The 13,903-nt window shown below is 38.0% G+C and overlaps 2 protein-coding genes across 2 annotated transcripts; one reads left to right on the top strand and one right to left on the bottom strand.

Moving 5' to 3' along the window:
• Positions 1-402: 402 nt before the first annotated feature.
• Positions 403-6,405, bottom strand: gask1b (golgi associated kinase 1B). Its single transcript, XM_062425142.1, has 4 exons — positions 5,485-6,405; positions 3,913-4,130; positions 2,475-2,701; positions 403-706 (listed from the first exon to the last, which is right to left on the bottom strand). The coding sequence occupies exons 1-4, from the start codon at positions 6,371-6,373 to the stop codon at positions 499-501; spliced, it is 1,542 nt and encodes a 513-aa protein (XP_062281126.1). The 5' UTR covers positions 6,374-6,405; the 3' UTR covers positions 403-498.
• tmem144b (transmembrane protein 144b) lies at positions 6,401-13,441 on the top strand. The gene is made up of 12 exons (XM_062426130.1): positions 6,401-6,515; positions 7,786-7,956; positions 8,090-8,212; positions 8,937-9,036; positions 9,194-9,274; positions 9,394-9,472; positions 9,701-9,780; positions 10,452-10,570; positions 10,784-10,903; positions 11,847-11,944; positions 13,060-13,113; positions 13,358-13,441. The coding sequence occupies exons 1-12, from the start codon at positions 6,401-6,403 to the stop codon at positions 13,439-13,441; spliced, it is 1,224 nt and encodes a 407-aa protein (XP_062282114.1).
• Positions 13,442-13,903: the final 462 nt, after the last annotated feature.

The following is a 13,903-nucleotide window of genomic DNA, read 5'->3' as shown; positions in this document are numbered from 1 at the left end:
AATGAAAAAAAGATTCAAAAGAAGGAAGGAACTAATTAGTTTCCTTAAGTAAATCATTTCCACTGTAAACGTAATTCGATAATTCAAGCCTCTCTTAGTACGCTCTGGCAATGACAGACTATAGGTACTTCCTCTCTGCATACAGGTATGTTACTACATCAAAGACATTGTGACATTACAACTAATGCTATTTTCAAATAATAAAGGGTAACTTAGTCCTTCATTGACAGTATGGAAACACATTTAGGTAATAGTAAACTTGTGAAATGTGGTATCAAATTATGTGAAATTAATAAATATTATATAGATTTTATCATCACATTTAATAAAATAAAATAGAATAAAAACATCTTATTTTGCCAATGTTGGCCAATTTACATGACAAACATCTATGCTGTTCTTTACCAGGATGTCTTGTAAAAGGACATTGTGACAGGACATAGCAAAGTCACAGAGATTGAACTGTTCATTTTGGCCACTTGAGGGGTTTAAACCTCATCAGACATTCATCGGGATGACCTTGATCCCATGAGCATTGATGTAAGTGAGGAGGACTTTGGCCCTCCTCTCAATAACATCAATCAGCTTGTCAATGCCCTGCCGGCTGCCCTGGCTCTCCCAGTATGTCTGATCCAAAAACAAAGACTGGAGAAGCTTCTCCCTCAGCCGTCTGCTCTTCAGCACTGACACTGACTGCTCTGGGAGCCTGGAAAGACAGAGAGAGAATCAGAGAGAAGTGGAAACATACTGAAGAAATATAAATGCCTCTAAATGGGTGAAGCCTTTTTTTTCTGAATAAAGATGTTATAACAGAAACATCTATGCTCAACTCTGTTGCATTCAGATTTTACACATGTTCCTGCTCCTGCCTTCAGTATTAATTTAGGTGAACAGCTATGCAGAGCTAGATAAACTTCTATTGAGAGTTCAAGACAGTTGTTGGCCTTTGAAGGTTGTAACTAACACAAAATCAGACAACTACAGCTCTTTTACTTAATCAAACAATTTGCTAAGCGTCTGTGAAACTTCCTAATTCTAGCACGTTGAATTAGAAAGTTAATACTTCAAGTATTTTTTTTTTTATATAAATAATTGTATTTCTCAAACAGCTTTAAAGTGGATAAAAGCTCCCCTTTATAGAAATGAAATATACTAATCTAATATGAGATCCTTATATATTTCACATATACATATGTGTGTGAAGCTGTGTGTCAGCTGGCTGCATTAGTCAGGTTCAGTCAGTCCTTGACTTGATTATTTTCTTCTACAAAATAATTTAGTCGAATGACTCATGTTTTCAACAAGAACAAGAGAAATGAACACAGGTTGAAGCATGACTACTGGCCTATGTACTCATGTGCAGCTGGTAGATGGTTGTGAATTCACAAAAGTAGAAGTGCTACTTGCTGCTTTCGTTCAGAGATCATTTTTTTGTGACTTGAGTTTTAAGCGAATTTTCCTAACCTCTAGAGGAGTTCATATAGATGCATATTTGTATAACTGAACTTTGAAGATTACTTGAAAAAAGACATGGAGAGACTGCTGAGTAGCTCAGCTTTTCCAATAAACTGTGATACTGTACAACATACTGTACACATGTGTCTGGAATGTGCCTGGAATAAAATGTCAAATATCAGTTTATCCAGCTTTAATTAAAGTCAAAGAGATACATTCCTCTCGGATGTCCAAATAAGTCCATGTAACATTCATAAAAGGTCAAGAATTAATTGCATCCTTTTATCTGGTAGTGTCATCTGTTAACAACTAAAATGTAAATTATGGTCTTTATATCTGGTGTGCATGCCAGAGTGGAACCTAAGGAGGATCGCATAAATCCAAGTGTCCTTGCCAAACCTCAGTTTCTCTTTTGTCTCCCAGTGGTTATGACTCACTGATTTATTGATCAAAAGATGGATGAAATGAAAGCAATGTCTCTTCAGTGTGGTGTGAAATTATATATACACATTATTGAGGTGCAGACTGATCCCCTAGATTCCACATTTTTTTCAATGAGAACATCTGATTTGCAATATTAGCATACTGAAGTTCGCATGTATCCCAAAACAAAGCACTCTCGCAAAGCTGCTAGCATAGCTCTACATGATGTAATCTAACCAGGATATAAAAGAGCAAAATATCTCTGAAAAACATCTATAAAAAAACATCCCAATCAATCCTTCAGTCATTTTTGCCAAAACAAAATACAACTACTACTTGCTGTGGATAGTTTTATTTCTGGAAAAAAGATTTAAAAGCTTAAAAATTACATTTCCAGTAAAACCTGTCCACTGTCTGGTGACGTTAATGGATTACCCAGACTAATCAGACTAATTCTCTTTTGGAAAACACATGTCATTTTTTTTTTTAACATATCAGTCTTAATGCACAAAGATAATCTGTGTAGAGCAGTGAAAGAAAACAACTGAAATCATTATTATAATAACATTTTTATCATTATTGTGATCTGAACTTACTCCTTGATTCCTTCCAGGAGCCGAAAGTCCAAGTTGTCCTCATTGCGGTCAAAATACCCCTTGTTGTTGGTGAAGACGAGATGTCTTTGGTTGTGACCCCGGTGGATGATGTTTGCCAGTTGTATGTGGTCCTGGTCCCTACATTCAGCATGGTGGCCAAATTCAACACACACATCCTCCTGGCGGGGCCTGAACCCACAACAGCTCTGATCCAGACGGTTGTGAATCTGAAAAAGAGGGCTCATATTTCTTAAGAGAATTGTTAAAGTATTTTAAATATAGTACAGTCACAGTTTTCAGATTTGACCCTGGCATGCACACCTGTTTTTTTGCCAATATATATATTGTCAATATATTTATGTTGACAGTGACTGGTTTCCAGTAAATCATCTCACCGACTACATAATTATTTTATTACAAGCTAAAGTTATTGACATGGTTTGGCAAAGAAAAACATGAAACAGATCCAGCAGGTGCCTCTTTGGATCAAGTGCCGCTGGTTTATTTGATTAGATTGTTGAGTGACATGATTGCACAGAGGACTTTCTTAAGCCAACCAGGCAACACCTCCTCTCATATAAATCCTGCCTCCTCCACAAGGACTGGCAACACATAATCCCAACTACACCTCTAACCCATCCATTATTCTCCATGTGCTAAACCTTTTGATTGGCAGAGGATTTAGTTGGTGTAGAACCAAGGATGCAGCATCTGTAATGTCACTTACAGGTTTCAGTTTTCCCCACCTTTTTAAGAAGCCTGAGGATGGGGGCGATTTAGGATGAGCATCCACCAAGCATTAATTGTGATAAGATGAAATACCTCCAGGATACCTGTCCATCAAGCCAACAAACTTCTAAATACAGATCATCTTTAGCACTTACTATTTTCTTAACAGAACAGAAACGCTTAAAAGCACAACCAATGCACTTAATCCAAACTACTGAGACTAAAGCTATAGAGAAAATAATGATAGAAATCATCTAGATGAATGATCAAAGCTGTGTCACTATGACCACAACAGTCAATTTAATATATTGAAATGCCTTACTCTGTATGTTCCTTCATTATCAAGGAATTAATTGATGAATTCTCTGGGGTTGTGCCCTAAATGCTAAAATCTGATCTGGAGATCCAAGCCTCCCACACAGGAAATAAGACATCTATTCAGCCAAAGGGCAATTCCTCTGAGAATATTCAACCTTTTTTTTTTCAGTAAACAGCTGTTGGTGCATATTGCTGACGTCAGACAAAGGGATGTTTGCAAAAATTAATCTATGAAGCATTTTTGGAATTTGGAGAAGGCCATGGAGGGTCACACAGTACAAAAGCAAGCTGAAGGACAGAGATACTCAGAGAAGAGACACTCAAAGAAATGTATCTGAAGTGTCTGTCATTATGAAACTAAGTCGTAATTATTTTAATTGAGTTTGGTTACCTGTAACAAGAAGTCAAACAGAGCTAGTTTGCTCCACTCATAATGATGGATTGTGGAGCAGCCGGATTCTGGCTTTGGGATGCTGTTTTTATGCCAACACCTTTGTCTCAGGGAGCTTTGGTACTCCCCCCATGTTAACTTCACGGTGGACCAGCCAGCTGCAAGGCCCTCTGGGTAGAGCGATGCATCCCATGACACCAGTGGACTGGGCTGGCCATCTAAAGAGGGAGGATAGAAGGACTATATTGTATGATCAGGTTTCAGCAACTGCTCAGTCTCTGTGTGTTTTTAACTTATCTTTATCCAGAAAAAGCCTGCTGAGCAATGCAGACACATTACCAGCTGCACACTCAATGACATTCACTTGGTTTTAATGCATATACATCGTTGAGCTGCCAAGTATAACCGCATCTTTCTAAATTTGGTGATTGAACAGATCCAAAAAAGCTGCTTCCAAAGCTGCCTCACTCAAGGCACTTCACTGTATAACTGTAATTGTGGAAGAATATATGGACAGGTTGTTTTTTTCTCCCTTACAGTTCAGTAAATATTGACTTCTTTTTGTAACCTACATGTACTGTAGGTAGCTAGCTACCACAACTCACTATTCTTGTTAATGCCAGATATTGTGAAATTAATTATGCGTTTATTTTCAAACAGCTCACACAATACATTGCAACATTTTAAGAGGCAATAAAAAGCTATAAAAAGGGATTCACTATTCTATGTCCATATCCACACTAAAATCCCCTTTATGGCTGTCTACAATACATTTACCAATATTTTATACTTTCATTTAAACAGAACTCATTTCAAAACTTTTTGTTTGATCAAACCACTTTCAAACGCTTTAAGAAACAAGACATTCTATCTGAGTCAAAGTGGACATAGCATGAATACAATTGTCCTTTTTTCTTTTCTTTTTTTCTTTCTTTGAAGACTACAAAAGACACGTAATCTTGGTAATACAGCAAAGTGGATTGTGGCTCTCTGTCACCTTGTGTTTGCCCCTAATAACAGAGTTCATTGAATAGTGTGCTGCCATTGTTAAAGTTTCAGCAAAGTGGAAGTGTGAATTTAAACCTGTATGTGTAGCAATTACTACCTATGTAACTGTGCTGTGGACTCAAATTGCGTTGTAGCCTATTACATGTTTTTAGGGACTTTAACACAAAGAGCAGATTTTTGCACTTGAATCAAGACCATGTTTCTGTCACTGACATTATAAAATGAAAGCCCACTAGGGGTGCTGTCACTTCATGACTCAGGTCTGATAAAAAATGAGGACTCCCCCAGTCCTACCTCTTTAACTATGACCTGCTATATTTGGGTATTTTAACAATGGAAATACGTTGACAAATAATACAGGATATAAGGATCTAAATCTGACTCATGTGGTCTTAACAACAGCCCTGTCAACACACAATGTGTAGGTAGAGCTCTCTCTGTCTGTCTAGCCCTCTCTGTTCATCACTGATATGCAGTTATGCTTCATCATTCGTTGCAGTGAAACACATTCGTACATGTGTTGTTAGATAATAAAACAACTTGTCCTGGTGATTTTTGACCTACCGTGTAAAAAACTGAATTTCCTGCTGACAGCTGGCAATGTCCTGTTTAGCCCCAGCACCCTGTCCAAATGGAAAGCAAACACCTCAGTGGTGTCCATGGGACTGTTAATAACTCCACACCGTCCCCTGCATACATTGTTACGCTTTGTGTGTTTTGGGGTGGCCGGTGAAATGTCTGTTTCACTCTCAAATATCAGAAGTGATTGGGAGTCTCCACGCAAAACTTCTTTGATGCGCAAAACCTGGGCATCCGCGAGGAAGCGCATGGCTTGGACGTCCTGCGCGCTGAACCATGGCGGTGCCCGCTGGCTGTAGATTCGTATAGAGCTCACAGCAGAGTCTGCATCTGCATCTGTTTGTGAATTGTGGATAATAACCACAGATTTATAATCGACATCTTTGATCTCTCTCCAAGAATTATTGGATGCAAAGTTGCGCTTAGTAAGGCCTGAGTCCTGCTCCAAAGTGCCAAGTTTGTTCTGCGTAAAAGCTGAATCAGCCGATTTATTTCTTCTCACTTTTCTCCTCAGTTTTGGTCTGATTGTACCCCGAATATTTGCTGGTTTCAAACGCTTAGACCTGAGTGTTATGTACACCACGTTGGACCGGGTTGGCAACACAAAGCTCGCACCGGTCCGTAAATCCACAGAGTCTTGCAGGTCATCACTAATCCCCAAATTATACAATCCACGGGTGTATCGGTACTTCTCTTTATCAGTCCTTCTATCCCGGTGCTGCTGCGAATATCCAACTTGTGAAACTACAAAAAACAAATAAACAACACATACGCTCGCAATTATCAAACTCCTTTTTGAAAGAGGGCACCTCCGAAAGCTGTTGGTCAGTCTTAAAAAAAGGGAGCACGGCCAGTGAAAGCGAGACTTCCCCATTAGAACTTATATTACTATCATGGTTGAATGTCTTTTTGCGCCAAACTCAAACCAGGAGGAGCGCAAAACTTCCGAAACTCATTTTGGAAGGGAGGGTTTGTGGCCATAGTGCACGGACACAACTGCGCAGTGGACGGATGGGGTGGGAAACCACCCTCCAAATCAACACGAAGCAACTTGAACTTTACAAGTTTTTTTCTCCACTTTTTTTTCTTTCACACACAAACCGGATCAATGCATCATGTAGTACTAATGGGATCCTATGATTCTGTTTACTTCAGCCAGTATTCAGCATGCATTATAAACACCTCATTTGAACTAGACTTCACAAAGCAAAATATTTCCGTTTACACTGCCTGAACACATACTAATTATAAAGTGCTAATAAAGGAGAAACCAAAGCTGTCCAATAACATGTTTGGATGGTCTATATCTCTCAGAACAATTCAAACCAGAAAATGTCATAAAGTACTAACATTGTATAACAATTACTGGACATATTTACATCTATACGAATATTTTATACCTCATAGGAATACAATATTTTGATTGATTTGAAATTTAAACACAGGGTCTAAGAAGTAAGATTAGATTTATTATACATTCATGCGTTTTAGGCGACACCTACTGGTTTATTTCTTTAATTATTAATTGGCTGAGTGGGGACCCAACATAATAAGCCTGAAGCAGATGTACATAAACACTTAAAACCAGGAAACACATATTTCCTCTTGTAGGAAGGAAGAGAGAGCAGCAGCAGCACATTTACCGAATTTCCTGAGCTGAAAAGGGGTTTAAATATAGATCTATTGTGTTGGGAGTCTACTGGTGTCCAGATAAATTGTTCAATAGATGCCAGGCGAATGAGACATCAAACAGTCATCTCGAAACTATTTATTTATTTGTTTGTGCTATTTTACCCACAGGCTACAAATATAAATGTATAATTATAACATCTAATATTATTAAATTGTCTGTGAAGCACTGAACCTGAGAGAATTTGAATGTATCCAGTGCTGAAGCCCTTACGTGTCAGATTGAGTGATTAGATAATTGGCAGCACCTGGCTGACTTGCACCCCTCACCTTTGCAGACACACAGGGCCTCTGGCGGTTTTTAACGTTGTGAAGCGGCTACACAGCAAAGAAAATAGACAATAGTTTTAACATGCTTCACGCAAAATGTCAACATTTGCTTTTATTTTTTGCCACGTTATTCATGGTGAGCAGCCATTGCACTGAACAAGCTGCTGAACGAGGTGCGTAAACTATAATTAATCTGTGATGAAAGTGAGACTGCTTGAGACTGGTGTGTTGTCTGAAATTGATAACCTTGGATGTAAACACGATTGTTACCTTTTTTAATGAAATATTGTTAGTTTTTAATGCATTTGCCTTGTTTTAATTTTTTAGACGGCCAAGAAGGAGATGAGGATGCTGCGACTGGCAAATTGGAAGGATTTGATGTCAATTTAAACTCCACCAATATGACTAATTTCGCCTATGGGATCGCTGCAAATGTGGTTGCTGTGCTGTTGTATGGAAGCAATTTTGTACCTGTCAAAAGGATAGAAACAGGAGATGGTGAGCGGCAGCACTTTCAGTAATTTGCAGGTGTTTAATATGATCAAATATGGTCCATAAGTCCAAATATTTTTAGTTAGTTTGATAAAGCTGTGTAAACCTACATCATATTTTGCCTGTGTTCTGTTCACAGGGATGTTTTTCCAATGGGTAAACTGTGCAGCCATATGGGTAGTATCTATGGTTGGAGACTTGATACTACAGACGCCTAAATTCCACCCTTTTGCAATGCTTGGAGGTGTGATCTGGGCTACAGGTATTGTCCCATCAAAGCAAAACCTTGAGATTGTGCAAGGTTTGGTCTCATTGGATCAGGCTTACTTCTAGTGTTTGGTGGATGTTAGGATGCAGCAGATGCTCCTATAACATCCAGCTTGGGTCCATCTGCTGTAATCTAACTTAAAAGTACTGCCGATCTTAAAATTATGGTGTGTGTGGTTTTTTTTTTTATCAGATATGTTACACAGTGTGGCAAGGTCACTCAAACTTACTATAGACAACAGACAAAAATATTATTTTATTTCCTTTGCCAGCTGTGAGTAGTTCTTACATTTCTTGTATGGCTTTGTGGAACAGTCCAAAGAAGGTGGACAATGTTCACATCCAACCCTAGTTAGATGCAGGACAAAAGCAAGCATGCAAAGGAAAGAGGAACAGACGGTCGGCACAACAATATTACAAGCTGTCAAATGTTTAATGAGGCAATGTTTCAATCATCAAGCCATTATGAGACTTTTCCTCTGTGGACTAACAACACACTCAACAAATAATGCCTTTTCTAACTAAACAGGACATGCTGACATTTTACAGTATGACTTTTTTTAAATGGTCAAAATATGGTTACTTTAGGAACAAAACACAAATCTTTAATTTTAGAGTTGAGCACTAAGAAAAAATAGTGCCCCCAAACTTTCTGCTGTAAAATTAATAAAACATGAAGACATCTGTGTCGCTATTTTCTCTTCCCATATTGTCTGCAGGGAATATAACAGTCGTTCCCATTGTGAAAGCAATCGGCCTTGGCCTTGGGGTTTTTATTTGGGGATCCTCTAGCTTGTTGATGGGCTGGGCCAGTTCAAGGTGAGTCAAGTTAATGTATGCTCTTCAGTCTGCTGGAGTGGAGAATGCATTTTATTTCTCTTTCACCTTTCTAGATGAAGCTAATATGGGGTTCTGTAAGAATATGCAGGCAAAAACTGGAGATGTCATGTGATGACTGAATGTGGCTCTTTCACAGGTTTGGTTGGTTTGGGATCACCGCTCAAGAAGTCTCTAGGCCTATATTAAATTACTGTGGAGCCGGATTGTGTCTGCTCAGGTAAATTATAAATGTGTTGCCAAGTCATTTTCAGTTTTATTTTGTTTTTGGGGGTTTTTTGTTTGTTTTTTGGGGGGGAAGTTTTGTAATGGCAGACATGACTTTTGTGTTTGTTCCAGTGGGCTGATCTTTTTCTTTGTGAAAACGGACGTGGAGCTGCATCCCAATTCAGAATCGATTCCATTGCTTATAGACAGGGTAAGCATATTGACTGGATGTTACATTTATTTTTCTCACCTATTTTCAAGAAGTTATTTTTGACATCACAGCTATTTAATTTCACCAATATTTTCTCAAGGAGAATCTGAAGGATAATCAATTGTTGCTTGGAGTGTCACAAGATACAAATTAACTTGTTCTATTTTGTGATGTAATTGTTTTGAGAGACAGCATGACTCAATGTTTATAATGTTGTTTTTTCTACAGAGAACACATTCAGGCAGCTATGGACCAAGTTCTTCAGAGTTCTGGATAGACTTCATCGGACCGAAGACTAGGCGGTTAATGTGAGTTCACATCATAAGCAGCCAACAGGCTCTGCACAAATGCTTACTGCTTGCATGCTTAGAGCCAAGACAAGAGCTTATGAAACCTTGATATTGAAACAATTATCAACAGATTTTTTCCTCCAAGGATAAAGCAAAGATCGAATCACACATTTTAAATGAAGCCTTAGGCTTTCTCCAAAAACCTTACTCTGCAACCGCAAGTCAGTTTGGTTTTAAATGTAACATGATTATCTCTGTATTTCAATCATGACTTAATAAAACAAGTTTAATGATTGTAACAATTACAGCAATTTATCTCTGTTGGAAAATGAGTTCCAGCCACAAAATTATACAACAAGCAAAGAAAATGTGAGCATTACCATAATAATTAAAAGCAACAAAAAAAGGATGCTGCCAGCATAATGATATGAAATATATAATAAAATTGCAAGTCAGCAACAGTGACAGTAGTACAGGTGATGTATAGTCTACATTACACACATTGAAAATGTATTACTAAAATAAAATTGTAAATATTTAAGTGTCTTTACACTCATATTATTCTCATTTAATCCATTTACATCAGCTTTGTATGCACTTGTCAAAATAATGTATAACTTTAACAGAGCATCACTGAAGATATAAAAATTCTTCCATTATGCAGTTTCTCCTACTCTTTGTGTTTTCAGAGGCTGCCTGCTTGCTTTTGTGTCAGGCCTGATGTATGGGTCCTCCTTTACGCCCATCCTCTACATTAAGAGCCATTCATTGTGTCAGGACAGTGTGTTCCATGGAGCCAGCAACTACGGTATGCTTTCACTGTTCAGTAATTGCCTTCACTTAAAACATTATAGCCATTCATAGAAGGAGCAGAAAAGATGGAAACACAGATTAAAATGTTCTCCCAGGTTTAAGAATGCACCACTCTGTCCATGCAATTGTTATAGCCTCTTTATTTATTTCAAACATGCAAGGATAAACACTTATGAAAGTGCCCATTCTCGTTTCTATCTCTGTTCAGACCTCGACTATGTTTCTGCGCAGTGCTCTGGCATTTTTGTTGCCAGCACAGTGTACTTTGCCATCTACTGTGCCGCTATGAATAACAGGCCCAGGGTCTACTCCAGAGCCATCCTACCAGGTATGTTTATCAAAGACAAGCTTTGTGGCATTACCATGATCAGCATTGATTGATTTTGAAATGTAAACTACCCTACATTGAGCTACCAGTTAGTAGGTGCACCTTTACAATCAAATACATTCAATGCTGTAGTTTTGCAATGAAGACAATCTTTGAGGCTTATGTTCAATTTTGTGTCGACCGTCAGTAAGATATTTTCCACTTTTTTTATGAATAGAAATTACTTAAAATTTAGAACTTTGCCGAAGGACCACGTTTTTTGTTCATCTCCAACTAATCATAACTCATGTCCAAACTGAGGCCATTTCCTGTAATGTGGAGTCACAAGACAAAAAAGAGAGAACCACTTGTTGTTACCATCCCGTGCCATCAGTGCCCAAACCATGAGCTGCTGCCTCAAAGTTGACATCTGATGCATCAAACTCTTCAGCTGAGACAGGGAGTCAATAAACTGAAGGACCTTGCCAAGACATCCATTTTACATGGCAGCTCAGTGGTCCACTGTTTAGGGCAGTTTGACTCTTACTGAGAGAAGAGCTGTATGTGCAAACAAATCTGCTCAGGGTAGAGGTTTCATGTGCTGTGGGCAAACACTTTCACCACACAGCCTAGGCCCAGCACACAGTGTAGCTTTTGACTTTAGAGCTTACCTTTTGGCTTATAGCTAACTGAGTGGGCTCTCCAAAGTAGACAGTGCTTGACCACCGCGTCTACAAATGTACTCATTAAAAAGGAGCCACTCTTTTATTCAGGGACCGCTTACCAGCTACTATAGCTGTTTGATTGTGCACATAGACAAATTAATAGATGCCTATATTGAATTATTGGCACTCTTCTTTAAAAAAATATATATGTATATACGTATATATAATGTATGCTGTGTATTTGTACTAAATTTTGATTTAAGCACAGATGCACTCTTCTTGTCTTCTTCTGCTTCTAGGTCTGTTGACTGGATTGATGTGGGCATTGGGCACATACTGCTGGTTTCTGGCTAATAACTACCTGAGTGCAGTCATTACCTTTCCTATTGTCACTGCAGTAAGTACATCATGTTCTGACAGCTTGTGGCTGTGCTGTGTAATGGATATTAATACATTCAGATGTTTTGTTAAGTGGAACCTCATGTATAAACATTACACAGTTTTCCTGTGAAACTGGTGGTGACTCATTTGATACTCATTTGACGAGTTGCACCCATTCCCTTATGTCTCTTTGCCCCATGTACTATCTTGCCGTGCATATAGTTTCAATTTCTTCAGCTTTGTAATGGATTGAAATGTGGTTTTGAGGACACTTGACATGGTTAATCTCCAGATCTCTGGCTTAAATGTATAAATGATAATACTATAAAGAGAGCAGATGGGCACACAGTCATCCCAATTAAAAGGGTTTATCACCTTTTGAGGTCATTAATGTGCTCAGCAGATTTCATCATGAATTTATTATTAGACAAGAGTGTTAATATTTTGTCCTGACGGTGATGCTACAGGACAGCCTGTAGTGTCACAAAGAAAAAGGATTAACTCCTTAAAAAAGATGATTGTACTCAGTAAATGTTACTGAAATTTGAACATATCATCCACAAGCTTGTTGAAATATATCTCACTCTTGAATTAATGTTGGTTCACCCATCGGGCAATATTTTATTCAGTGGCCCTGGTGGGGAAAGATTATGGCCATCCTACATTTCATATCCTCTAATACTCCTCTATTTACCTTTCCCTTGCTTTGACACAGGCTGCTAACAAGGCTTTAGATGTTTGTCTTGTTGTTCAGTTTAACTACAGTCAAATATTTTTAAAAGGGGCCGATGTACTCCAGTTGTTAAAATAGGCCTAGACTTTTGCATAACTATATAGACATACAGTCTGTCTTGTCTGCCTGTCTGAACTGCATCCACCACTATCTGCTCTTCTGTTCCTGTCACAGTAGAAGCCACAATAGCCAACTGTGCACATATTGATGATGTTCAGTGTTTAGACTTGGTACTTCAGTGTGCAATGACCTCTTATCACTGAAGTAATGTGTGTGTGATTTAAGAAACTGTCGTTTTAAAATACCTTCCAAGCTTTTCAAAGTGGAAACATTGATCAAAGTGAATTATTTGAGTCAATGGTCCATGCTCAAACAGTTTGTTTTTTTCCTCTCTGTAGGGATACGGTCTGGTTGCAGCACTGTGGGGATCCTTGGTGTTCAAAGAGATTAGGGTAAGAAATACATCACAGATCATGATCAGTAACCATTCATTCAGCTATATATTTGTTCTAACACATATAGTAAAGTTTACAAAGAAGACCTTTTTAGATCATTTCTAAATAAAGGTCTACTAGTAAAACATTTTTAGAAAGGCATTATGCATTTGAAATGGGAATGTTTTAATCAATTCCACAAAACTGAACATTGAATGAACAATATTAGTTCACTCGATTATAAACACCTGTTTTTCATCAGGGGTTAGCCAACTGCTTCATCTTCCTCTTGGCATCCTGTGTTGTGCTGACTGGCTCATTGATGACCGCCGCCTCAAAGCTCTGAGATTCAAAGAGAAAGTTTACCGGTTATGAATTTGTTGTTGAAAATATGTTCTGTCGACTTTGCTTTGTTCAGTTGTTACTAAAATGTTAATACGATTAAATAATTAACACATTGCTCACAAGCTTACACTTGTTTTAGAGGAACTGTCATATTAAGATACTGCACATATATACATTATACTATACAGACACAGTGGTTGTTTGTGTGTTAACACTTGACATTTGTTTGTATTTGTAAGAGATTAAGCTATAAAAATGTTTGTAATATGTTTCCATAGTTGTATTCCCTTATTTTTTGAAAGGCTCATATTCTCTTTTTCAGACATCCTGCAATCAAAACAAGACACTGGAACACTATGTACTCTATGTACAACTATGTACTTGTGTTCTCAAAAACAACATTTTATGTGTATGTTCTTCACATAGAAATCTGCCATATAATTTATATATTTCTTTCAAGACT

Source organism: Scomber scombrus, chromosome 9, assembly GCF_963691925.1.
Source record: "Scomber scombrus chromosome 9, fScoSco1.1, whole genome shotgun sequence".
NCBI lineage: Eukaryota > Metazoa > Chordata > Actinopteri > Scombriformes > Scombridae > Scomber > Scomber scombrus.
The sequence above is the reverse complement of the archived record's forward strand: the minus strand, read 5'-3'. Positions and strand labels throughout refer to the sequence as shown.